This window comes from Bolinopsis microptera, chromosome 9 (assembly GCF_026151205.1).
Source record: "Bolinopsis microptera isolate Bmic1 chromosome 9, MBARI_Bmic_1.0, whole genome shotgun sequence".
NCBI classification, from domain to species: domain Eukaryota; kingdom Metazoa; phylum Ctenophora; class Tentaculata; order Lobata; family Bolinopsidae; genus Bolinopsis; species Bolinopsis microptera.
In genome coordinates this window covers 7,838,909-7,863,499 of record NC_087080.1, presented here as the reverse complement: position 1 = coordinate 7,863,499, position 24,591 = coordinate 7,838,909, and the positions used below count along the sequence as shown (strand labels likewise).

At 39.7% G+C, this 24,591-nt stretch overlaps 5 protein-coding genes across 6 annotated transcripts in view; all 5 read left to right on the top strand.

Annotated features, from left to right (window-relative positions):
- The first annotated feature begins 315 nt into the window (after positions 1-315).
- LOC134820987 (YY1-associated factor 2-like) lies at positions 316-3,609 on the top strand. Its single transcript, XM_063831652.1, has 6 exons — positions 316-400; positions 669-762; positions 1,414-1,538; positions 1,822-1,991; positions 2,239-2,319; positions 2,754-3,609. Exons 1-6 carry the CDS (start codon positions 353-355, stop codon positions 2,833-2,835), a joined length of 600 nt encoding a protein of 199 aa, XP_063687722.1. The 5' UTR covers positions 316-352; the 3' UTR covers positions 2,836-3,609.
- Positions 3,610-5,909: 2,300 nt separating this feature from the next.
- On the top strand, positions 5,910-8,030 carry LOC134820378 (triokinase/FMN cyclase-like). The gene has a single exon (XM_063830746.1). It carries the CDS (start codon positions 5,922-5,924, stop codon positions 7,692-7,694), a length of 1,773 nt encoding a protein of 590 aa, XP_063686816.1. The 5' UTR covers positions 5,910-5,921; the 3' UTR covers positions 7,695-8,030.
- A 259-nt stretch (positions 8,031-8,289) lies between these two features.
- LOC134821234 (uncharacterized) lies at positions 8,290-22,173 on the top strand. Its single transcript, XM_063831933.1, has 6 exons — positions 8,290-8,493; positions 10,354-10,556; positions 11,931-12,044; positions 14,423-14,559; positions 16,186-16,291; positions 18,909-22,173. Exons 1-6 carry the CDS (start codon positions 8,321-8,323, stop codon positions 19,823-19,825), a joined length of 1,650 nt encoding a protein of 549 aa, XP_063688003.1. The 5' UTR covers positions 8,290-8,320; the 3' UTR covers positions 19,826-22,173.
- Positions 20,770-24,591, top strand: part of LOC134821235 (target of EGR1 protein 1-like) — a 22,217-nt gene continuing 18,395 nt past the window's right edge. Inside the window, exons 1-3 of one of the 2 annotated variants that reach the window (XM_063831934.1) lie at positions 20,770-22,937; positions 23,360-23,400; positions 24,473-24,511. In XM_063831934.1, coding sequence (XP_063688004.1) covers positions 22,773-22,937; positions 23,360-23,400; positions 24,473-24,511 — 245 coding nt within the window. In that variant the 5' untranslated portion in view covers positions 20,770-22,772. The remainder of the gene's footprint in view (positions 22,938-23,359; positions 23,401-24,472; positions 24,512-24,591) is intronic. The other variant, XM_063831935.1, reaches the window with a different exon arrangement.
- On the top strand, positions 20,811-22,173 carry LOC134821237 (protoheme IX farnesyltransferase, mitochondrial-like). The gene has a single exon (XM_063831936.1). The coding sequence runs from the start codon at positions 20,811-20,813 to the stop codon at positions 22,107-22,109; it is 1,299 nt and encodes a 432-aa protein (XP_063688006.1). The 3' UTR covers positions 22,110-22,173.

Sequence of the window (24,591 nt, the reverse complement as noted above, 5' to 3'; positions counted from 1 at the left end):
TCACCCTTTCTTCATTCTCTAGGTTTTCATCGCTTCCCTGCTACTGTGCAACTTGCGCGAGCATTAGTCCTTGCTGTGGTTATTGTAACGCATGTCAGGTGTCGGTTTCCTTTGTCCGCTAGTTGTCATGTGTGCTGGTGTGATACGGTTCACGTTGTCATTTTTTTCTTTCGGCACGTCTCAGCGCACTTATTTGACAAACTTCACTTTTACAAACCATTGTTTCTTCAGAAATTCCCTGCTTTATTTGCTCATTAACTTGATTTACCATCAATTCAATGTTTGCAATGTACTGAATTACTCTAACCAGGTTTTATTGTAGCGTTTGAAGGCAGATGTAAAATGTAGAGTTATGGTGGAAGACAAGGAATCTCCCCCTCCTATTGAAAATGAACCAGAGGTAAAAAAATAGAATGTCGGCATGTCTTTATTATTATAAGTATCACTCTGAGTACTGCCACCAAGTCATTACAGAGTACTATCAAGTGCTGTAAAGATTTGACTTGCATATTATTATAGTGTAATATTTAAATATATATAATATATTCTTGTATTGAATCTAATTTTAACTCTGAACTTATCAGACCAATTGTTGTTCTACTTTACATTTTGATTTAACAAGTACACCCCTTTCTTTGATAATTAATTATTCAATTAACAATTTACAGATAGTTCCCACAAGACAAACCCGCCGGTCCCAGGCAGGTAACCATAGCAACGGCAACTCCAGCAATGGAAACAACCCTGCTACTTCCAGCAACGGTGAGAATAATCTTCTAGAAGCTTTTACTTTTAGAAACGTTATTTGACCAGCGAGAGAGCAGAAACCGTCTCGTCACTGACTGAATACAATGGCATTAATATGTTCTAGAAAATTGTAGTAACTTTTAAAGGTGGTGCTTCCACGCCCTATGGTTTTGAAACTATTCTAGCTCTTCTTAAAGAGCCGCGATAACAACCTACTAGATCACGATACAATGGCTAATGATCTGGAACAAAAGAATTTGTCAATTATCACTTAGTGTCATTAGTATACCACCTGGTAACTAATGACTCTAATGACATTCTGTGATAATTATTTAAATTCTTTTGTGTCTCTTCATCCACTTGGTAGATCTCTGCAGTTCTAATTATTGAAAGTGCTGAGGAATTATGTTATTAACAGCAGTAATCTTTTGGCGACTCCTAAATTTTATTTGATAATTGACTGCGAAGTTTCCCAGTAAATGGTTGTGGTTAAATTTCTCGTATTCCCTGGCCAAATTTGGTGCGTTCTGGACACATATTATAATCATGTCCCGATTAGATTTTAATATTATTACCATAATATGGTCGTTTTTAACAAAACCAAAATGTTTTCACCGAAGATAAAGAGCAAATTAACGTGTCGAGTAATGTAATATACCTGATCAGGTGACTTGGTAGGAAGCTGGGAATGCTCCGTGTGTACTTACAAGAACATAGAGGAAGAGTTCAAGTGCGCAATGTGCGAGACGAGGAAAGGGACCAGCACGCGCAAACCCCGTGCCACATCACAGGTAATACCACCTGCAAGGTGCCACATCACATGTTAAAAAGGACTGGGTGTTGTTAAGTCCTCTTACTCATTTTTTGAAAAAGTTGATTTTGGAAAGTACGCTTTTTATGACTTCTGCGGTCTGTGCTGTCAAATCATAAAAGTTTGAGACAAATAATAATGTGTTAATTGTTAGATCATGTAAAAGAGAAGTTTTAAGTTTTCTCGTTGTCTACATCTGGTAATGTAAGCGAGTTGTCCTGCACTCCCTCCGTTACGTATCATTAACCCCTCCTAACTCACAGACTCAAGTAGTGCAAATACAAGCGCTGGCTGCAGAACTAGTTGCTAAGCAAACCAACGCGTTGCTGCGGAAACAGCGCCGGCGCCACTTGCGCCAACAGAGAAGCGTTATCGGACAAAGTGCAACCAATTTCACAAGACCTGGCCGGTTAAAAAACGTCGACCGTTCAAAGTGAGTTCGGTACAAATTGTTGCGCTTAGATAAACATTGCACAATCTTTAAGACTTTAAAATGCTTTTTCCATGTCGTAACAGCTCAATATAACACGAAAACTCAGCAGCTCTCAACATTTACAGAGTTTTGGAGGGCTGTCAAAGCTTTGCATATTATATTATTATCCGTAATATACGACAGCTCTCTGATAGTTGGCAGCCAGCCAACACCTAACACACCCCTTCTAACTCTAACATTCTCGCAGGGGCACCAAGATAAATGTAACGGTAAACAACGTTACGGTGGTAATCACGGACTTTCCCGAAATCAAATCTCCCAAATCTAGGTGGGTTAAGTTTTAATGAGTTGTAAGACTGGTGTCTCAAGATGGGCGTGGGTACCGACTACAGCCGTGCCTGTATTATATTTATATTCTGAGGAACTACTATAATCAAGATTTCATATACTGTGCTAAACACTACTGAAAAGCGTAAGCGCGGCAAGTTGAATGGGTGATTGTTTAATCTTTTAATGTTCATTAGCCGCGTGAAGTGTATTCTTAAGTTCGATAGCAATTTTTACCTAATTTGAACTGCTACAAGTAAATACTGGGACAAAATGATAGAAATATTGATAATTGACACATATTTTCTCATCACTTGTTCAGCTATAAAAACTGGAAACATCACCGGAATATACCGGGATGTAATTTGAACAGCTGGTAAAATCAATCGATTTTCCAAATTAATTATCTAATTATCTAATTATAATTAACTTCAGATCCTCCCCGTGCGAACCTGACAAGTCCTCTGCCGCCTCTTCCACACCCTCTCCCGCCCCTTCCGCCGGCGACAACGAGTGAAGACACATCACACTATTAATTAACTGATCAATTAATTAATTAATTATATACACGTTATGCGACCGATGATGATGATGATGATGATGAATTCTGTAGATTTCTCCGCTGCATAATATTTTAAAATTTTGAGTATATGATATAATATGCAATTTATACGTATTCCAGACCGTGCATATTATAATATGTTTTGTAACATTTTTATTTCTATGATGTTGTGGGCTATACATGAAGTGATAATATTGTAGGTTTATGTTTGTAACACGGTTTTGAGATTGTGTTGCGCGAGAAAGAGATCTCTTAGGTAGGTTTATCTAAGGTATTTGATCCAGCGGTAATAATACCGTGCAGGTAAATTTGTATACTAACACATTCCAGATTTGAAATCCTATCATGATTTTAGTTAAAAATAATACCCGGTTAGTTATCGTGTAATAACAATTTATTTAGTCAACAGGTTGAAACCTTTTGGTTATTACTCGCCTGCTATATTTAACATTTTCTGTAAAAAAGTGTGAGTACGTATTATAATATTTAGGCTTGAGTAGTAAGTTATTCAGTTAATTCCAGCTTTGCTTTGATTTTAATCGTAAAACTGAAAGATGATCTTCACCTTAAACTCAACAATTGTGTCCATTCTGAAAGAAACTTCTAGTAGTTTTAAGCTAAGTGCTAATTGTGCTAATTAGTACCTACTAATTAAGTGCTAATTGTGATGAACACAGCCTGGCCTGGGTCCGAGTTTATATAATTCTATAAAGTTTGGTCGCTGTGTTATATCAACTAGCAGGAACCCGTATAATATAACCCTAAACGGTGTCAAGACTCAAAATACTAAAATAATTATTACCTATTTAATTGGCGTTTTTGACACCACTTGGGGGTCCAAATTTTCGGTTCTAAAATCATTATTCCTTGGCCAATTTTTTATTTTTTCATGCTGATTTGAAGGCCATTAAAGCATTTGACCCAGCCAAAAAAGTTCCAGTTGTATATCTTTTACGGTTTATGCGGAAAGTCGCGTTAAAGTTGATGCCGTGGTGTCAGTAAAATGGCACAGATATATATATATATATCGTCTCGCTTTATATATAGTAAGATATTACTTTAAATCATTTCTTGAGGGTTTAGTTATTTTCTTTATCTTACGTATCTAAGTTGTTATATCTTGTGAATGATATCATGATAATATGTTGAACTATTATTGTGCCTACGTGAAATTACTGTTCATTTTGAAGTTGATAGTCTTCGTAAAAAGAGATGCGATTGATGCGATGCTTGATATTTAAATCTAAACTATTGGTAAAGTGACAGGTTATTTGACGACATTGCTCTATCTTGAGTCAAATAACTTGATTGCGACGAAAACAGTTTTACACAATTTTTTGAATTAGTGTACGGTTACGTTGATAATTATGCAATTAATTGATTATTTTACGCATTTGTTATAACACTACATCTTAGTTATAATTACGTTAGATCAGCTTGTCAGATTAATATTCAGATCTCTTGCTATTTTTTGCTAACAACTGTTGACGAGCAAAGCTATGATATATTCCAGCTCATTATTTCGTTTCATAGGATCTCCGGACAGAATTCCACGTATTCCACAAGCTAAAAGTTTAAAAAAGTGATAGTGAATATTGCGATGCTTGAACCACTCAGCCCTATTGTAAACCCCAATAAACAGATCTAAGATGGTTCCCGCAGTCGAATTACGAATAATATGATTTAATAATGACCGTACTAAGTAAGACTAGGTTATTGGATCTGGGAGCAGGAATCCAGGGTTCTATCTGGGTAATCACTAATGACTTGATCGAATATGTTTCGAAATCTGAATTGCTTCACCATACGTGAGTAGGCTTTATTTAGGGTATGTCATGATAGCATTATATATTGCATGCCGCAGTAATAGATCACAATATAATGTACATTGTATATTGTCTGTTTCTTTTCATATGGAACATTTTGCAACATTGTTGTGCCATGCATACCTCACATATTATGAAAACTTCCTCTGTTCACGTTTGTAACAAAACATAAATTAACGATATGCCTAAGCACACGCACGATGGACACATAATTTTGGTCATTTGCAATTTGTGCATACTTTGCAATTTGTGCATACTTTTGACTTTCGTTAAATTCCTCCGCGTATTATGTAATTGGATAATTGATAACGTTTTGTGAATTACATGTGTAAACACAGTGCATAAAAACGACTTCCACTGGACAGTGATTAGTTAATCAGTCAATTAGTGAGCAGTGCTGCAGAGCAAAGTATTTTGCTGTAGTCTAATAATCAGTGAGCTTCACTGCATTCCATCACCAAGCAAGATAGACGGTAATTAAATTAGCTCAGCTCTTGTTCAAATCATGTGGGTGGATTATCTGTTTCACTGGCAAATCTAACATTTAACTGCCGTCACTCTAGGTACAGTTCTATATATTTGAATCATATACTTTGTTATAATATACAAAAAATTTTAGTTATTTGACGCAAATTGCTTGTTTTACTGCTTTGTTTTGATCGAAAAATGACGAAATTACAGAAGTATCCTGTTTTAAAGTGCACTAAACTGTGCGACGAACAATTGTCGACTCTAAACCACATAAACGGTACACTTAAAATGACGGGTGTACTTGGTTACGTAGGTAATTATTCAATTACATAACCGGTTATGTAATTATCTCGTTAAGTCGTTAGAGTAAGCGATCTTATACAATGCTTCTCCGACTTCAAGCCTAAAAGTATTTGATACCTCTTGCTTTGGTCGGCTAAATTTAAACATATAGACTCAATCTTTGCTAAATCTGCTTTGTTATTCTCAAACAACAATTGATAGACCTCACACTCGATGCTACTAAACAAAACAAGTCACCTTCCATTTTATGATTATTGTCGAATTCTTACTAAGTGTGGGGAGCCCGGGGATCATCACCATCTATACCAGAAATCCTCGATATTTTGTACCGCATTTATAAAATCCCAGTAGTAGACGGCAAGAATGGGGATGATCTCCACAGCTCCCCTACTAGACCTCTGATTCTTCGTCCTTGTTTCTGACAGCCTGACCCCACAAGATATGACAACCCCACAAGAACGACCTCACAAGACCACTTCAGGACAAGACCACCAGTTCTACAACTCCGCTAACTCCAGTATCCAGGAGAACATCACCACCCTCACCACCCTCCACCCCACTATCCGACAACTTGGTGACCTCCCTTGTGTACTCCACACTTGCCCCGACCCCAGGAATGTTTCCCTAATCTGTGGTGGTGGTAGTGGACATGAACCTGCTCACGGTGGTTATGTGGGAGCTGGTATGTTGACTGGAGCTGTGGCGGGGAATGTCTTCGCTTCTCCTTCGTCCACGCTAGTGTTGGAGCTGATTTTAGAGGTGACGGGAGACGCTGGGTGCCTGGTTATCGTTAAGAATTACACAGGGGATTGTTTGAATTTTGGGATAGCTGTTGAGAAGGCTAAGAAGATGGGGAGGAAGGTTGAGATGGTGATATGTGCTGATGACACCACTCTACTCGACCAAGACACACTGGCTGGACCACGTGGTCTATGCGGAGTGCTCTTCATTCACAAGATAGCAGGCGCATGTGCTGCCCAGGGACACAGTTTAGAAGCGGTATACAGGGTCGCTCAGCTTGTTGCAAAGAATGTGGGCACAGCTGGAGTAGCAGTGTCACCCTGCGTGCCACCTGGCAAAGCACCAAGTTTTACTCTCCCTCCAAGTACTATGGAATTTGGTATTGGGATTCATGGGGAGCCTGGCGCGTTACGTTGTGGCAGTATATGCTGCAAGTCCACCGTCGACAAGCTGTTTGCCTATCTCTCTGATGAGAGAGGGATGGGTCTCAAATCTGGGGAAGATGTGGCAGTTATTGTGAACAACCTTGGCGGTACCTCAGAACTGGAGATGGGCGTGGCATGTCAGGAGGTGGTGAAATGGATGGAGCTGCAGAATATAACGTGTTACCAGCTTTATTGCGGCGTCTACATGACGTCGCTTGGTATGCACGGTATTTCACTGTCAGTTATAAGACTGGATAAGGAAGGTACACTTCTGGAAATGCTGCACTACCCAACTTCTGCACCTGCCTGGAAACCTGGTTGCGATCAAGTCAAACTGCCCCAAGTCCCACATCGCATACCAAAAGCACCCAAAACGTACACCCCCAAAGCAGGAATACTAAACGACAGGATCAACAAAATCCTTTCCACAATCTACACAGACTTACTCTCAAAAGTAAGTGAGCTAGACGAACTAGACAGACAGGTTGGTGACGGTGACTGTGGGTCCACTGTGGCGGGAGTTGTAAAACAGCTCCAAACCAGGACCCCTCATCTGGACTACTCCTCCTTCTCCCTCCTCCTAACCCAGTTGTCTGACATAGTTGAGGAACACATGGGTGGAACCTCTGGTGCACTGTACACTATTGGTCTGACAGCTGCTGCTGGACAAGCTAAACTCTCCGGGGACACGTCCTGTGAGGAAGTTACTGTTAGTGTTTTGGCGTCGTGTTTGGAAAGTGCGCTGAGCGCTGTTGTGCGCTATGGTAAAGCGCAGGAGGGAGATTGCACCATGTTGGATGTGTTGTACCCGGTGCTAAGGGTCATGCAGCTTAACTCCACGGCGCATATGACGACGGTGACGGCGCTGTGTACGCAAGTTGCTGATACAGGGGTGATGAAGACGGCTACGCTGAAGCCGCGCGCGGGTCGCGCATCATATATCAGAACTGAGGACATTGACGCTTGTGCTGATCCTGGTGCTGTGGCTGCTGCAACCTGGGTTAAAGCTGTCTGTAAATGTTTTTACCTTGATGATATTATGATCTAAAAAATAAATATGTGATAGATAAATTTGCAATTTGCATGGTTTTTATTGTTTAATTTTACTTTAATTTCGACATTAAAAAACGCGGGTTCTTTGGGTTTTTACAAAGTTATAGGTTTTATAATAGTTGTTAGATGATGCTCTAATACGTGTTTTAGTGATGTTATTCTAATAGTTATGAATTTTACTAACCTTTCATCACGTCTGTTCCACCTGTTGGGACCTATTAGGCTATTTTCAGAAACAGTTATTTTTATTTTTGCGTGCATAAATTTATAGTGTATTGAAGTATTGAATTCCGATGTATAGTCCAATAATTTTTACATCTTTTTAACAGTTAAGCGCGTCCAATGTTACTTGTTTCTAGTGAGTGCTCAATTGATAGCTACTTGACATTATTGTGCATTTTGCAGGACGAGGAGCTATTAATAGCTACACGTAAGTGCTGGATTGTATCTTTGTACGGATTTGTCTCAGTAGTACAATTAGAAGCGAGCCCTAAATCTCACCCTAACCCCTCCCTCTGTCTGCTAAAATTTTGCAATCAATTATCAAATCACCTTGATAAATTAATTTGTCAATTATTGATAATATTATTAATTTAATACATCAATAGATCTAGCTATGTGATGCCGGCTGCCGGGGGACTCCAAAAGTCCGAGCTCTACATCGAAACCCCAGCAAAGTTAAAACGACCCCCAGTTATCGAAGGAAACCCCCTCGCTCCTATCTTCCGACCCTTCTCTCCCCTAGTCAAAGTAGGCAGCTATGTGGCCCTGTGGGAAAATCCTCAACTGTCTGCGTGAGTCTCATTTGATTAGTAATAGTACTGATAGAATCATGTTGTGCTATTCCTTGGTAGGGTCTACATCTTTCTTCCAGATCGCATAATTTGCTACTGATCTGATGAATTCCTCAGTCTTTTCTTTGAGTTACACTGTTATGCCTATCATCACATTCCCTTGACTCCTCGCTTACTTACTAAAGAATTCAGAAATCTTTAACAATTTCTCATTTTGAAGAGACATCTGCTCTCGGCTGCTCTCGTGCTCATCTCGCACGCACGACACACTCCGCATAACATTTTGTAGTGCTACCAGCTATCATCATCTCACCCTCCAAATCCTTACAACATCCCTTCCAACTTCCTCGCATTACTTTTGACGTGCAATAATATAAGTTTTGTAGATCTAGATGGAAAATATGTCGGCACAAAATACGTAGATACCTCTTAGCTAAGTGCTTCAAAAATGCCTTCTTTTTTTGACGTAGCATGCCAGAAATAACTCCATGATAATATTTTTCTGCGGGTAGGAAAATAGCAGCGAGATTTGCTGCACTAGCCGGTAATAAGTGAGGAGGAGATGTAATCTGATACCGTATTCCCTGTTGTGGGTTAGGCGTATCAGTGCATTAAGTATCATTACGTAATAACTGTAGATATGTAGAGCTAAATGTGCTATTCTTTAGAGATGGTTATTCCCTCAAAGCACTCTTACAATTAACATTTTAAGGAATAAATTATACTTGAGTAAGTTTTATAGTGTGGGCCTGGTTATTCTGTACGGTTACAATGGCGCTAGTAGGCTGTTAACAAGGTGAAGATATTAGAATATGAATAGTTTGAATATTTACGAGGAGTATGATAAGGCGTGAGTAGTATTATCATCTCGTTATTAATGATTCATGGTGCCTCACATTCGCCTTCTGCTTCTTCGTTTACAAAGCAAGCCTATCAAGATGTGTCCAATATCTGCATGCTGCTTAACATTATAAAAGACCTAACAACCATATGTCTGGTGCACCTCACTACTCCTCGTTCTCTCAATTCTGTTACAATACAATAAAATAAAGCTTTGTTAGAAATGAGACGAGGGCCTACGTTTCAGTGATACCTACACTCCCAAACACTTCCAACAAGTCACTACAATGGTCAGGAAACATGTGTAAACTAACAGGCTCCCCACCCTCAGGTACACCTTTATCTGGTGTAACATGTGTAAACTAGCAGGCTCCCCACCCTCAGGTACACCTTTATCTGGTGTAACACGTGTAAACTAACAGGCTCCCCACACTCAGGTACACCTTTATCTGGTGTAACATGTGTAAACTAACAGGCTCCCCACCCTCAGGTACACCTTTATCTGGTGTAACACGTGTAAACTAACAGGCTCCCCACCCTCAGGTACACCTTTATCTGGTGTAACACGTGTAAACTAACAGGCTCCCCACCCTCAGGTACACCTTTATCTGGTGTAACATGTGTAAACTAACAGGCTCCCCACCCTCAGGTACACCTTTATCTGGTGTAACATGTGTAAACTAACAGGCTCCCCACCCTCAGGTACACCTTTATCTGGTGTAACACGTGTAAACTAACAGGCTCCCCACCCTCAGGTACACCTTTATCTGGTGTAACACGTGTAAACTAACAGGCTCCCCACCCTCAGGTACACCTTTATCTGGTGTAACATGTGTAAACTAACAGGCTCCCCACCCTCAGGTACACCTTTATCTGGTGTAACATGTGTAAACTAACAGGCTCCCCACCCTCAGGTACACCTTTATCTGGTGTAACATGTGTAAACTAACAGGCTCCCCACCCTCAGGTACACCTTTATCTGGTGTAACACGTGTAAACTAACAGGCTCCCCACCCTCAGGTACACCTTTATCTGGTGTAACATGTGTGTGCTGCTACACGTGGTATTCGGAGTGACCACTCTTCTCACCACCTCTATCACGCTGCTGTTACTCACCCTAAACCTTATCATGGTGGAACATTCCTTCACTAAAACCAACATCACTGTTATCTGTGCGTATTCTATGATCGGTGTGTCTGATAAGCAGCTTGAGACTCTGCCTGGTTAGTTTTTGTGATTTTTAGTGATTTTGATCTGATTATTTTCAATTTAAGTGTTGTTTAAATAAGATTTTAATTTCGCTGGAATAGGGTTTGGTCGTAGTTAGATGACTGGTATTCAGGTATTTAGTATACCTAAGCTTCGTAAAGTTAGCCTTAGTCATTAAGATGTTATTTGACTGTAAGTTAAATTGAAGTTAAGAAAATTGGTTAGGACCTCGATAGTTTCTAGAGGAGTTGTTGTAATTTCCGGCGAAATAATTGAGCTTGTTAATCTGAAGCTCAGTAAATTTCTCGACCTCAGCTCCTCCTACAAACTATTTTATGTGCAGATTCAACTGGACTGAAAGCGAAAAGCCGCTCAACTTTTTAACATTTTATGAGATATTTGAGTACGTCATTTTACATGGTGACACCAGTGTTTAAGTGTTACCTACAATTTAAACACGTACTTGAAACTTAAACAAAGAATTTGCCGCAAATGCCACACATTTTTAAAACTTCAGTAGACCCGGACCTACGGTACCGCGACAATTGACCCCCCGACAATTGACCCCCCGACAATTGACCCCCCAACAATTGACCCCCCGACAATTGACCCCCTATGTAATTACACTGGGGTCAATTGTCGCGACATCTAGGGTTTAGTACGACAATTGACCCCCCGACAATTGACCCCCCGACAATTAACCCCCCGACAATTGACCCTCTATGTAATTACACTGGGGTCAATTGTCGCGAAATCTAGGGCTTAGTACGACAATTGACCCCCCGACAATTGACCCCCCGACAATTGTAATTAAACTGGGGTAAATTAATCGGGTTAGGGTTAGGGTTAGGGTTAGGGTTAGGGTTAGGGTTGGGGTTAGGGTTGGGGTTAGGGTTAGGGTCAGGGTCAGGGTCAGGGTCAGGGTCAGGGACAGCTGTTCCTGGGTCAGGGTCATGGGTCAGGGTCAGGGTCAGGGTCAGGGTCAGGGTCAGGGTCAGGGTCAGGGTCAGGGTCAGGGACCAGGGTCAGGGTCAGGGTCAGGGTCAGGGTCAGGGTCAGGGTCAGGGTCAGGGTCAGGGTCAGGGTCAGGGTCAGGGTCAGGGTCAGGGTCAGGGTCAGGGTCAGGGTCAGGGTCAGGGTCAGGGTCAGGGTCAGGGTCAGGGTCAGGGTCAGGGTCAGGGTCAGGGTCAGGGTCAGGGTTAATTGTATTAAATTCTATTTTCGGGGGTCAATTGTCGGGGGGTCAATTGTCGGGGGTCAATTGTCGGGGGGTTAATTGTCGGGGGGTTAATTGTCGGGGGGTCAATTGTCGGGGGGTCAATTGTCGGGGGGTCAATTGTCGGGGGGTCAATTGTCGCCCACCCGGACCTACATTCCATTCCATTCAGGGTCAGAAGAATTGTCCCAATTCACGGTGAATAGCTTCAACAGTCTGTGTAACGTGTTCCTCAACATCCGCGACAGTTCCCAGCAAGGATTGGCTCAGTTCTACTTTGCCCTTTGTAAGTTAAGGCCAGAGGGGGGGGTAAGGGGTCAAAAAATTCTACCAAAATATTATTTTCTAAATCGATTTAATTTTTAATGACAAAAACATTGCCGCTATTCACATATTTGTAGCTGATTAACTTTATTTTATAATTGAGGTTAACCGATTTTCACAAAATTGACTATACAACATTGAGGTTAATAAAATTGAGGTTAATATTTTATTACACGCCATAATTTTTTGTTATTTCGGTCAGCAAATGTAAACTCTAAATTTTAGGTTCATAATTGTCAGAAAAAGTAATATCCAAACGTGATTAAATGAGGTTAACCTCGTCTTTTAGATATAGCGAGAATAGATCAAATGATAGAGTTATTATTTTCATCGTAAGTTTACGGTATACACATTTCTAAATAGATGACGTGTTGATTGACTTTCTTTTATCTTGGGAAAATGAAAAAAATGAGGTTAACCAACACATTTTGGTACCGTAGGGAATATACATACGATTCTTATTTATGTAATGTACCACAATATCGAAGTGAGGTATCTATTGGTATCACAATGCCTACAACTATAATCACGTGACAAAGGTGATTCGAACTGACCATATTTTAGTAGAAGATTTTACCCGTAAATGGCTAAAAAATGAGGTTAACCTCTCATTTTTTGAATACCTGACTAATCAATTATATTTTAACCTCAAAAACTTAATCGTTATACTGTGCAAATGTTTTACTACATATATAATAACATATTGATAAACCAATCCCAGTGTTATATGGTCTAAAGCGAGGTTAACAACCAAATTTTAAGTAGTTAGTGTTTACAGGAAGTCTTGGTTAACCTCATTTTTTACAATACAAGGAAATTAACTACTGAAAGTAGCTAAAATCATTTAGGGGACGGCCAGGTCTGATCAAGCAAACGTTATTAAGTTTATAAAAAGTCCTAACTAACGAACTGTGATACATTCCAGTGAATATTCAAAATTTTGAAAACACTAAATTGCATCTATCTCAAAACACATTTTTTGACCTTTCGATTCCTTAGTTGAGAAAACCAGCCACCCCCTGATATTGAGATTTGGTACAGTGGTTCCTTGGACAATTATCCTCATTTATTATGTGACCGATTTTTTTTATTTGACTCGGTTCTCGAATTATGAGGTTAACCAGCTAAATTTTCCGAATTTTTGACATAGTTAACCTCATAATTCAAGAACCGAGTCAAATAACAAAAATCGCTCACATAATAAATGAGGATAATTGTCTAAGGAACCACTGTACCAAACCTCAAGATCAGGGAGTGGCCGGTTTTCTCAACTAAGGAATCGAAAGGTCAAAAAAGTTACAGCCGTTTAAAGATCCAGTTCAACATGTAATTACAGGTAAACCTCAAAATTTAGCGCGCGATATCTCAGGAACGCAAGGTCAGATTTTGATCTGGTTTTTTTCTTCTTGTTTGTCTCCAGCAGCTATTATCAAATATGTGAAAACTAGAAAAGTGCCATTTATCCCCCCCCCCTCTGGCCTTAACTCCTAAATCTCTAATTAGATAATTAGATAATTATACTAATTATCTGATCAGTAAATAATTGGCTAACTGCTAACTGCTAACTGTTACAGTGCTGTAAGAACTAGGCTGTGTTTTAAACACATTTAGTCGCATGCCAAATGCTTGGAGAGTTTTAAAACTAAAGCTGTTATGTAGCGTGCAGCTTATTTCACGTGCGTTAAATATACTCTCATAATTATAATATTTATACGAATTACGAAACAAACAATTTATATGTTATGTAGAATTAAAGGACTGTATTATTGTGAAATTAACAGTGCTAATAAAAATATAATAAAAATGGCTGAAAGTCAAGTAGTGCTGATTTTTGGCGTGATAGCCAGTTTGTGAACCCATATAAATGACGCTAATTCTTCTGGGAGACAATGTAGCCTCTAAGACTACTAGAATTAGTATATCATGTTATCATGTTGATGCTGTCTTAGTGCACTCTAGGGTGTGGGCTGGAAGTTCAGCTTGATTGCGGATGTGTTCAGGGCCAAACTCAAATATTGGCCACAAATCATATTATCAGTGATCAGTAATGTTATCAAGGGCTACTGAAATATGACTCGCCCACCCTCAATAAGTAGGTATTTCTGCATAAAATCCTTTTTTATTACTCTTCAAAAATGGATATAACACACATCATGAGCCAAAAACATTGGTCCCGAACACTAACTGTGAGCTGTAACGATAAGACACAATGAATAAGCGGAACAATAACCGACATGTTAATCAAATGAAACATTAATAAACGGCATGATAATCAATTGCAAATCACACATAATGTGAACCATGATTGAGTTACAATTGAATTTCATGTCCTCTTTTCAGGTACAACAGTAGCGATGTTGACGATAATCCTCACTTATTTGGCTACTACTACCACCCTACTTCTGCTATTTTGGTTCCTCTTCTGTTTCCCAGCTATAAAACATAATCAGCTTCACAAGAAAGTCACTCAGGAGCAGGTAAATACTTTATAAATAACTTATCAAATAAATAACTTTAAATCAAATAACTTGTTATTTACTTTTAAATAACTTTTAAAGTTACTTAAATTACTTGATTAGTCTGGTTACCACTACTCTTACTTTTTTGTTTCCACGCATTAGTGAACACAACTAACTGCACAATGAATTTGCTCCGGGCTTGTTTCCTTTCTTTAATCTCTAGCGTATGAATAATAAATATGATATTACTTACAAAGTTACTTATAAATTATCAAGTTACATACTTAAATAGCTTAATGAATTATGCAGTTAGTAAACCTAACATGCTGTAAATATTTTGTTATTTTAAATAAAGGGGCATCCTTGCGCAGTAAAGTGACAATTTTGAACGCATGAAATTCCAATTCAAACTCATATAAAGGCTAGACAAAAGCAGTCGTAGCTCTCACCAGTGAATCGTAAAATTTTGAATGAAATACTTCTCACGTTCAGCTGCATACCATTAAATATAACATGATATATGTAGATGAAGCGGCAGAAGTTTTAAGTAAAGAATCATGAACATCTCAATGTTGTCTGCAAGGCGGAGGCAGGCGTGTGTAAGTTATAATGCTCTTTGAGCATATATAATACGTAATAAAATGTAAAATATACACGTAAAGCCTCTCAAGAGCGCGCAGTGGAATGTAAGGCTTCTCATCAAGAGCTTCTCGATTCCCTGGCTTTATAGAGCCGAAAAACTGTAGAGCTATAAAAACTTTTGTGCCTCTAGAGCAGGAAATAAAATTCCTTTTACTTGGTCGCTTTAATTTAAATACCAATCATACCATAACAGATACCTTAAATTTGCATATTATACATTAAAGATTTAAGTGAGCCATCTAAATCTTAACGTTAACTTGAAAACTGGACTCTCTATTGCAAGCGTAACATGTAAATTTATTAAAAGCCTCACCTATTTTGTAATATAATTTATTTCACTGTTCGGTGGTTGCTTATAATCACGTAAATCTACTCACAACTGCCACCAGCTGCAGCAATATGATATCCAATTTTCTGGTAATAACCTGGAATTTGTCTGGCAGTTATCTGCCAGTAGAGACTGCTGCTTATTTAGAGTCTGCTGCTTATGTTTATTATAGCCAAACTGACACACAATTAGTGCGCTACAGTTAACAAGCGGGGTATCCTCTTCATGTTTATAATAAATATAGTAGAATAGATTGCTTTTGGACATGAAGGGAAACACTACGTAAGGCTTGAAATCTTCGTAAAACTACATCATTAGAGCCTCAAATATAGCCTCACTTATAGCCTCAAATATAGCCTCACATATAATAAAATGCATACTCACAAGAGTGATATATTATTTGAGGACACGAGAGAATCTAGACAGTTATACACGTCACTATCTTCATTATGTTATCTAACTAAATAGCATAATATGTGTAGTTTATGTAGTTGGTTTGTACATTTAAATATATCGCGAGTTAGTAAATAGAATTGTAAAACCAATAATAGCGGTACTAGACATATAATACGCCACAAATGTATAATAAACACGGGTTTAATATGTACATGTAACTTTTTATATACTTTATCACTTCTTGTATACTTTATCACTGATATTTTGTACAATTTCAGATAGTTGGCGTGTTCAATATGTCAATGTACATGTTGTACAGTGTGTACAGGGCCATCGTTAACGCTATCTCCTCCCCACCCGACACGGAAACTGATGGAGGACCAGGTATGTCAGGAATCCGACCAAGTGAGCACTTTCTAGATTCGGTGGAAATTACGACTGGGCACTTTCTTTATTTAAGTGGAAATTGTAACTGCACTTTCTACATTCAGTGCAAATTACATCTGAGCACTACAGAGAATTATCTGTAATAACATTTAACAGAATAATAAAAGTATTAACAGTAGAATCTCTGCTGGCTGCTGCACAAGTTCTCTAATCCTAATATTAGTTAGATGAATTATTCATTTGAATTAGTCCTCATTGAACAAGCCAAATCAAGTGATTACGTCATGGTCACTATAAATCACGTGATTACGTCACTATAAACGATGAATCGTGTGGCGGCTGGCTGGTTCCCCTGTGATAAGTGATTAGTCGCATTTTCGTAGATAGTATAATAAGTTAGCATTCTGCAATGTCCGTGTCATTTCTGCGATATGTAATGTGATCTTAATTCCGCGAGTGCAAGTTCATTTATAAAAGCGTTGCTCTGAGACAAAGAAGAGGATGTCCTACTCTCGGTCATATTAATGGCTGCAACAGGTGTTGTGGCTGAGTAGCTAGGAGTAGAAATTGCTGATGAAATTCTAACATAGGTGATGACGGCAGCTGTAACACTTTATTGTGTGCACGTTTTTCAATTTTATAGACTTGGAAACTTCTTGATAGTTCCTGTTTCTTTTACTTATTCGAGACTCAAAATTGCAGTCACTAAAGACGTAGCAATTACCTGGCAAGGAAATGGAACTGTTCGAGTCAAGGCCAGGCACATTTTAGAGCTATTAAGAAGTTCAGTTATAAGTCTCAGTAACTTGTCCGAGCAGAACCGAAAGCGAGTTGCTGAACCACATCATAGACTACAGATAGAAGAAATCCAGGACAATCTAATTCCAAATGTTGACGGACCGTTGAATGATGATGTTCCAAATGATCACGTGTCAAGTGAGGCTTTGAAGTGTAACGAGTTGGAGTCAACCCCTCCTGCTTTCCCACCCGGTGACAATAGCATCACCGTGGGTGATAGGTGTGATGGTGACGGGAAGATGCATGGCACCTGTGATGAGCAGGTGACATCAGGTGATGAGATTATTGAAATGAAGCTGGAACAACAGGAGATTGTGAGATTACAGGAGAAAGTTGACGCTGCTACATCAACTTCTAGCCTTGTTCAGATCTCAGCACTGACAAAGACTGGTGGTGACTCGACTGATCACCTAGTTCAGGGTTCAGTACTGATAAAGGCTGATGCTGGGACACAAACTTCAGAGCAGCTGGTGACTGAGGGAGATAAGGTTATTAAATCCGTCGAAGAGGTACCCATCAAGGCAAAGTTATCTGATTTACCTGTGGTAACTTCAAGTCAACCTGAAAAACCGAGGCTTCGTAGATCGTCCAGGATAGCTGCTCAAAAAACTAATAAAGATGAAGAAACTATGCTCCTTAAAAAAGGGAGCGTAAAAAAGGAATCCAAAAAAGTTACCGGAAAACTTCCATCTACAAAATGTAAGGGCTCCCCGAGTCTTTCAAAGTCTTCTAAATTGTTGGGAAAACCCGTTGCCAAAGTCCCTCGGCCTCCTTCCGAGTCTGAAAAACCAGGAATTGATGACCCACCAAAATGCTCCAAAACTGACGATAAAAACCCAGAAAATAGTCCAAAAGTTGCCGCTGAAAACCCAACCAGGGCATGTACCAAACAGATGTGCCTGACCTGTCCCGCTCTTGCGGATGGTTCCTGCTCAACAGAAGGGTTAATATACCTGATAACGTGTTTGGTAGACGGTTGCAACGCTACTTACATCGGAGAAACTCATCGTAAGATCTCTGAGCGCTTCTACGAACACTGGAGAACTTGTGCCAACCCGCACTTCGAGTCATACAAGATGCGTGCTATGGGTATCCACTACGCTACAATTCACCCTGGAGCAAAACCGGAACTGAAGCTAGAGATATTAGAAACAATAAAGAGTCAGAAAAGGAGGAGAGAAAGAGAATCTCAGTTGATTATAGAGAGGAAACCAAGTCTTAACATCAAGATAAATTAGAGAGAGTTACTGTACGGTAAATTGTTACATGTATCCTCTTTCTTCTCTCTAGCTTAAAGTCTAAAATGTCAAATATATGGCTGCCTTTGTAACACATTTACCTGTAATCTCATAATCCTACCTGTCTGGACTCTGGTATTGTTCAGGCCACATGTCTCATATTGCAGCTAATCACAGTATATATTAATAAGTCTGCATTAGTCACAGATCATGCTCTTATTCTATTGTATTGTCTACACATGTTACTACCTTGTTCATATGTTACTACACTCTACATTGTTCACCAGTGTCTACTCATCTACTGTCTACATTGTTCTATGCCGCTGACAGTGACATAATCTTTACCTTTCTATGTGTGCTTGTATGTGTTATATTTCCGTCTTTTTAGGATTTTGTTGAAGGGTTCTTTACAGTAACTATGAACTATGTGACACGAAAAATAGTAAATAAGGCCTGCATTTTGTCAGGGCTTCCGTGTCGATATACTACATATCAATTCGGGTTTACTTATAGGAATACTGTACGAGTTTTCAAAGTTTTCAAGCTCAATAATATTCTAACATGATCACTATTTTCAGAAAACCCAGACATAACTGAGTTTGACGGGACCTTGTCCGAACCAGCAACCCAGCGCTCCACAACCATGTCCTACCTCCGCGGATTACCGTCAGCTATGACACTCCGCTGGGGGGATGGTCTCACTACATGGTTCTCTCGGAAACAGCAGCTCGATAAGGAACACATTCCACTGGCTGCCCCCTCTGCTGCTCAGGCTTCTAATTCTACTGAATCGGACAGTGATTTCGGTATTGATGATATTGATGATGTTGACGATGGAGCAGTGGTACCTGTTAAAAGTAGGACTGGAACAATTGATACTCTCGGTTCTAATGCTGATCTGGAGTTTCCGTCTATTGAGAGAAAGGACACACTGGATACTCTAGAATACGAGGGGACTATGACCCTGGCCGCGGGTTTAGACCCCTCAATGTTGTACGACGAGGACAGGACATTTACACTGGACTCCATGGGAACAGGTACTGAGTTCACGTTGGGTGGGGCGCAGCGCATGCACCTCCTGGACGCGGTTACTGAGTCAGGTGATGAGGAGGACCAGGAGTTGGAGGACGAGGAGGATAGTGACCTGGAGATGGACGGTAGATCACTTCCAGAGTTTAGCGCCGCCATCCACAGCACCATCACATCACGTGATGACACACTCGACGGCAAACAGGTCATGTTCCCAACGCCTCCCATTGAACCGAGAACTAGCTCCGCGTCCCCCCGCAGAGTAAAAGAGCCATCACAACAAAGCGTGAACAGTGTGGCCACCACGGACACTGAGTTTTACGTTATCAGTGATGAGGAGATACGCGCGGCGGAGGGGGAGATGGAGGAGTCAATATCGTCCACTGGGTCGGCTACTTCCTTGAGGGAGCGGCTCACCGGGAAAATCAAAAATTTGTCAGGTGGACAGGCTAATCCTAGAATATGATCAATCTTGGCGGAATGTTATGCTTCTGCTACATTAGCAATCAGTTTTTTTTGGTGGATTTTATCGTTATTCATGTCGGTTATATATAATATAACAGCAAAATGATTTATCACAATATTTTCTAGAGAGATGATTAAGTGAAAGTTGAATATTATTGATCTTTTGTAAGATAATAGTTTTGGTGTCAAAAATGATCTTGCTATTGTCATATTGATAAATTATGTAGTCTATTACACCTGCTCAGTACCCGTTTCCTGTTTTTTATCCCAGATTTAATCAAAATCTAAAAGAATGCTCAGTTATATGATGACATGATACTTTAAAAATCACCCATAAGTTGTGACCTGTAAAAATTCGATTTTAGACAAACCTCAAACCACACTGATCCATGATGATGGTCAGTGGTAAAACCGAGTGGAGTGATTTGTTATGTCCTTGTGGTCCGTCATGGTTTTAAACTTTGATGTATGCCCCCATGGGAATCTAAGCTTCGTTGTATGCCAGTTTAAACTTAGTTGAAGTGTGCCACCGCCCCTCGTATAGTATCGACTATTATTAGAGTTTAAAAAATGTTTTAGCTTCCGATAACAACACGGGCAACACAAAATGTCTGAAATTTACGTGGAATATATAGAAGACAATGCGTTTTTAATTGCTTATGTACTTGCTGTAAATATCTTTAAATGTTAATTCACAAACGTTGTATGTAGTAAGCGCTCATTTATAACATTTATTTGATTTTATAATCAGTAACGGTGTTTATCATTGCTTGACAAAATCTGAAACGTGATGATAAACTGTGCCATATTTCGCTGAGATTTAAATTAGACCGTCATCACTGATTATGGAGCTGTTACCACTCCCGACCTGGCTTCTTGATGAAATTTCTGCAATTATCGCTCCAAGTTAAATAACCAAAACAACACGAATGTTTAACCGGTTTTTTTCAGGTGATAGATGACAGTGAGGCGATGATTACCAGGCGATGATTGTTCGGCGATGTTTGGTGACCCCTCGGCAGATACCCTACTCTTGTCTCTATAACTCCAACACATCCAAACCTAAACTTTACACCAATCACCATGATATAACGTATCAAGAAGGTGCTACAAGCGCTAAAGAAGGTGCTACAAGTGCTAAAGATGGTGCTAAAGGAGCTGAAGAAGCGATAAATCTCAGTCAAATCTTAAGAAAAATTCAGAGAGACGTGAAGGTGAACCCAGAGGACACCAAGAAAAATGCGCTCACCTCAAGTTACTGGTTCGAAAGGAATGTCAAAGCATCAGAGCTACACACCATATATTTACAGTTATCTAAATCAAGACTGACATCATTGGTAGTGATGACCGCTATGGCTGGGTTCGCGTTCAACCCAGTTTCTGGAACTTTAGCCTCATTCGCTGCACTCTCTGCGGGAACATTCCTGTGTTCTGCGGCTGCTAATGCGTGTAATCAGGTGATGGAAGCGCCGTTTGATGCGCAGATGGACCGGTGTAAGCAGAGGGTGATGGTGCGGCACTTGGTGTCCCCGCTGCACTGTCTAACATTTAGCGCTACCAGCGCTGTGTTGGGTACCAGTATGTTGTATTACTGTGTCAACCCACTGACTGCAGCACTTGGTTTAGCTAACATTGTTCTGTATGCTGGTGTGTACACCACTATGAAGAGATACACTATAGCTAATACCTGGGTGGGCTCTATTGTCGGTGCTATACCCCCTGCAATGGGATGGGCAGCTGCAAGTGGGACGCTAGACTCCGGCGCGTTGGCCCTCTGCGCACTAATATACTTCTGGCAGTTTCCTCATTTCAACAGTTTGAGTTTCAACGTCCGTCAAGACTACTGTCGTGCGGGATACAACATGATGAGCGTTACAGACGTAGCGCTGAACGCACGTGTCTCACTGCGCAACACCGCCGCGCTCATCCCTCTCTGTATGGCTATCCCCTTCACCGGCATCTCACACTGCTCCTTCTCATTCTACAGTGTGGTTGTGAACACGTACTTTACGTATCTAGCCTGGAACTTCTACAAGTCTCCCAACAAACAAACTGCAAGGGAACTGTTCAGATTCAGTTTGGTGTATTTACCCATTTTGTTTGGTTTCCTGGCGATTGGGTATGCGTTTAAGGAGAGGACAGCAACATCGGAGGAGAAACATCATAGTGATAAGCATTATATGAAGGATCTGTGCCCCAGTAGTGTTTTACCAGCTTCTGCAGATCAGTTGTGCCCTGTTTCTCATAAAGCTAGCTCTGGTAATGTTAGCAGTGCACCTTCTTGATGGAGTAGAATAGTAGGGCAATTTGGGGATCACGTGACCTACCTATTTCTCCCGTGTCACCTAATTGTGTTTAATTTATTTGCAGTGGGTAGGATCAGGTGTATTATTTTTATAGTTTTTGATACTTAAAGTTATTGTTACTTTCATACACTTTGTATCACTTCTGGCATTAATTTCAAGAGTGGCATGATAATAATAAATGGTGTTTAAAACACTACTGTTAAGTGACATTCCAGGATTGTCGGTATTATATTTGGGGTATGAATTGATGGCTTTGATATTTAAACGTATTCTGAAACATGTATAAAAAATATACAGAAAATGAGCAGTGTGAGTCTCCAAACTTTTGAAATACCCAACAAATTAAACAATTTTTCTTGTACTCCCAGACAATACTCCGATAACTTCCAGCCGAGATATCAGATATGTGCAGGAATGTCGGAATTACACCGATTAAAATACCGTCGGCATTAATCAAGTTACCGTTCAATTCTTAACGCTGGAATCGCATATTACACATTCTTCTCATGAGTTCTTTATGTTTCACGCACAATTAAAAATAAACATGCCCCTACTAATGCGACTACAAGTTTTGCATATTATCTTTGTACACATTCCATACCGCATTCTCAAAATAGTTCGTGTGTTCAGATTTAAGACAAAATGACAGACCCGGCACCCCCTCCTCCTCCTCCTACTAAAGCTCCTACTAAAGGTTTGAGCGAGACTAAAGTTCCGGTGGTTCAAGTCCTGGCGTCCAACATCAAGGAAGTGTGGCCTTCCCTCATACATTCTGTCAAATACGCTTCCTTCATTGCTATCGATCTGGTTGGTTGATAATTGTTAATAATCTCATTATCTGCTCTGTGATTATACTCGATTTTGGGTGATTAGTCTAATGATGGCTTCAAGCCAGACGTATCAATAGACACGTTCTAAAATATTAATTGCCAACAATACTCAGCGTACAATTCAACATGTCTCACATCTAGTGAGATTACGTAATAATGTCCTACGCCCTGTGGCCTATTTAATAGAGTTAAGCTTGGTAATAGATTTAAAGAATCTTGGTGATAGTATCGTATTACGTTGAATACCGTATACTTCCGTAAATAAGTGTTACTTTCACGAGTTATCGCATTCCTTCTATGATAAACTGGTTAACAATACTGAGAATGAGAACTGAAAATCTGTAGAAAGTGTGAGAATATTTCTACAGTTCGGTGATTCCTAACGTTATGTATCCTCAGGAACTAAGCGGGTTGGGCGACAGAAAACTCCTCATGAAAAAGTAAGTAAAAATCTGAGAAATCTAAAAAATGCGTGTAATTTTTCTGGCATGTCCACTTATTGACGAAGGATGTTATTCTAAATACCTACCTCTTGCATTTCATCGCTTCTTCTCTGACATGGTGTCAGAATTCTCTCTAAATAGGGTTTCTTATTTTTAGAGGGTAATTCACGGCTGTGAATTAGACCTGAACATTTATAGAAGGGCGTATACGAGTATGTACCACATTTTCATGAGGAAATATTACTCAATATCAACCAAGCTCGATACTAGCCAATAAGGTGCCCTGAAATTGGTCACATGACCTCTTTTTAATGTTTTAGCACATGTTGTAAATATAAATGTAAGAGATATAATGCAGCATTTTAGCCCGGCTTTTGCCAATTCTGAGAAGCCCGCCCTAAAGTCTCTAGTTTTGTAATATAATATGGGAGATTTAGACTTCAGAGTGGTATAAGGCATGGAGTAAGGGAAGGTGTTACAGTAAATATTAGATTGATTAGACTTTGATTATAACGAGATACTCGGTAAATTGAGATTCTATTAAGATTGATACGCTAATTTACTTTACGTGAAATCGCCCATATAGTAAGTTATTTCATGCCTTTGGCACGTACGTCTCACATCCCTTGATACGAGAACCCCCTTTAGCAAGAGCTCCCGTTCCTTATGTGATATACGAGTCGAGCAGTCAGATCATGTTTACTTCTTAATGTACAGCTATGATTTACAGAATTGACATGTGAACTCTACCCTATATCTAGCTCATTTCTGGGTCAATTAAATTCTACTGATGGATCACGTCACTAATTATACGTCACATCACTAATTATCCGTCATATGATCTGACCCCTAATAATCGGGGGCCCTCCTTTGTCGGCCTCCCCACAAAACTGTTACTCAGAGGATATGGTAAATATGGGTGTGGCTTTACGAAAGTATAATATACATATTATACGAAAGTATAATATATTATATACATAATATTACAGAAAGACATTTCATATCATGTATGTAAATAATAAGAGTAGAGATAAAAGGGCATAAAATGATAGTGTAATTATATTTTCAGACACTACACCAGTACTAGTGCCCAGAGGAATTTTCAAAGGTTAGGCAGCTAATTTTACACTTAACAGTTCATTATATTATATACCCTCAAAGTGGACATGCTAGATTTCATTTTGCATG

What these genes read in the sequence shown, in the direction of transcription:
- LOC134820987 (XM_063831652.1), top strand. Translation starts at nt 353, where the DNA reads ATGGTGGAAGACAAGGAATCTCCCCCTCCTATTGAAAATGAACCAGAG. An exon ending in CCCTGCTACTTCCAGCAACG is followed by an intron (nt 763 to 1,413) that starts GTGAGAATAATC and finishes ATACCTGATCAG; the next exon opens with GTGACTTGGTAGGAAGCTGG. An exon ending in AAAAACGTCGACCGTTCAAA is followed by an intron (nt 1,992 to 2,238) that starts GTGAGTTCGGTA and finishes ACATTCTCGCAG; the next exon opens with GGGCACCAAGATAAATGTAA.
- LOC134820378 (XM_063830746.1), top strand. Translation starts at nt 5,922, where the DNA reads ATGACAACCCCACAAGAACGACCTCACAAGACCACTTCAGGACAAGAC.
- LOC134821234 (XM_063831933.1), top strand. Translation starts at nt 8,321, where the DNA reads ATGCCGGCTGCCGGGGGACTCCAAAAGTCCGAGCTCTACATCGAAACC. An exon ending in GAAAATCCTCAACTGTCTGC is followed by an intron (nt 8,494 to 10,353) that starts GTGAGTCTCATT and finishes CCCCACCCTCAG; the next exon opens with GTACACCTTTATCTGGTGTA. An exon ending in TCAGTTCTACTTTGCCCTTT is followed by an intron (nt 12,045 to 14,422) that starts GTAAGTTAAGGC and finishes TCCTCTTTTCAG; the next exon opens with GTACAACAGTAGCGATGTTG.
- LOC134821237 (XM_063831936.1), top strand. Translation starts at nt 20,811, where the DNA reads ATGATTGTTCGGCGATGTTTGGTGACCCCTCGGCAGATACCCTACTCT.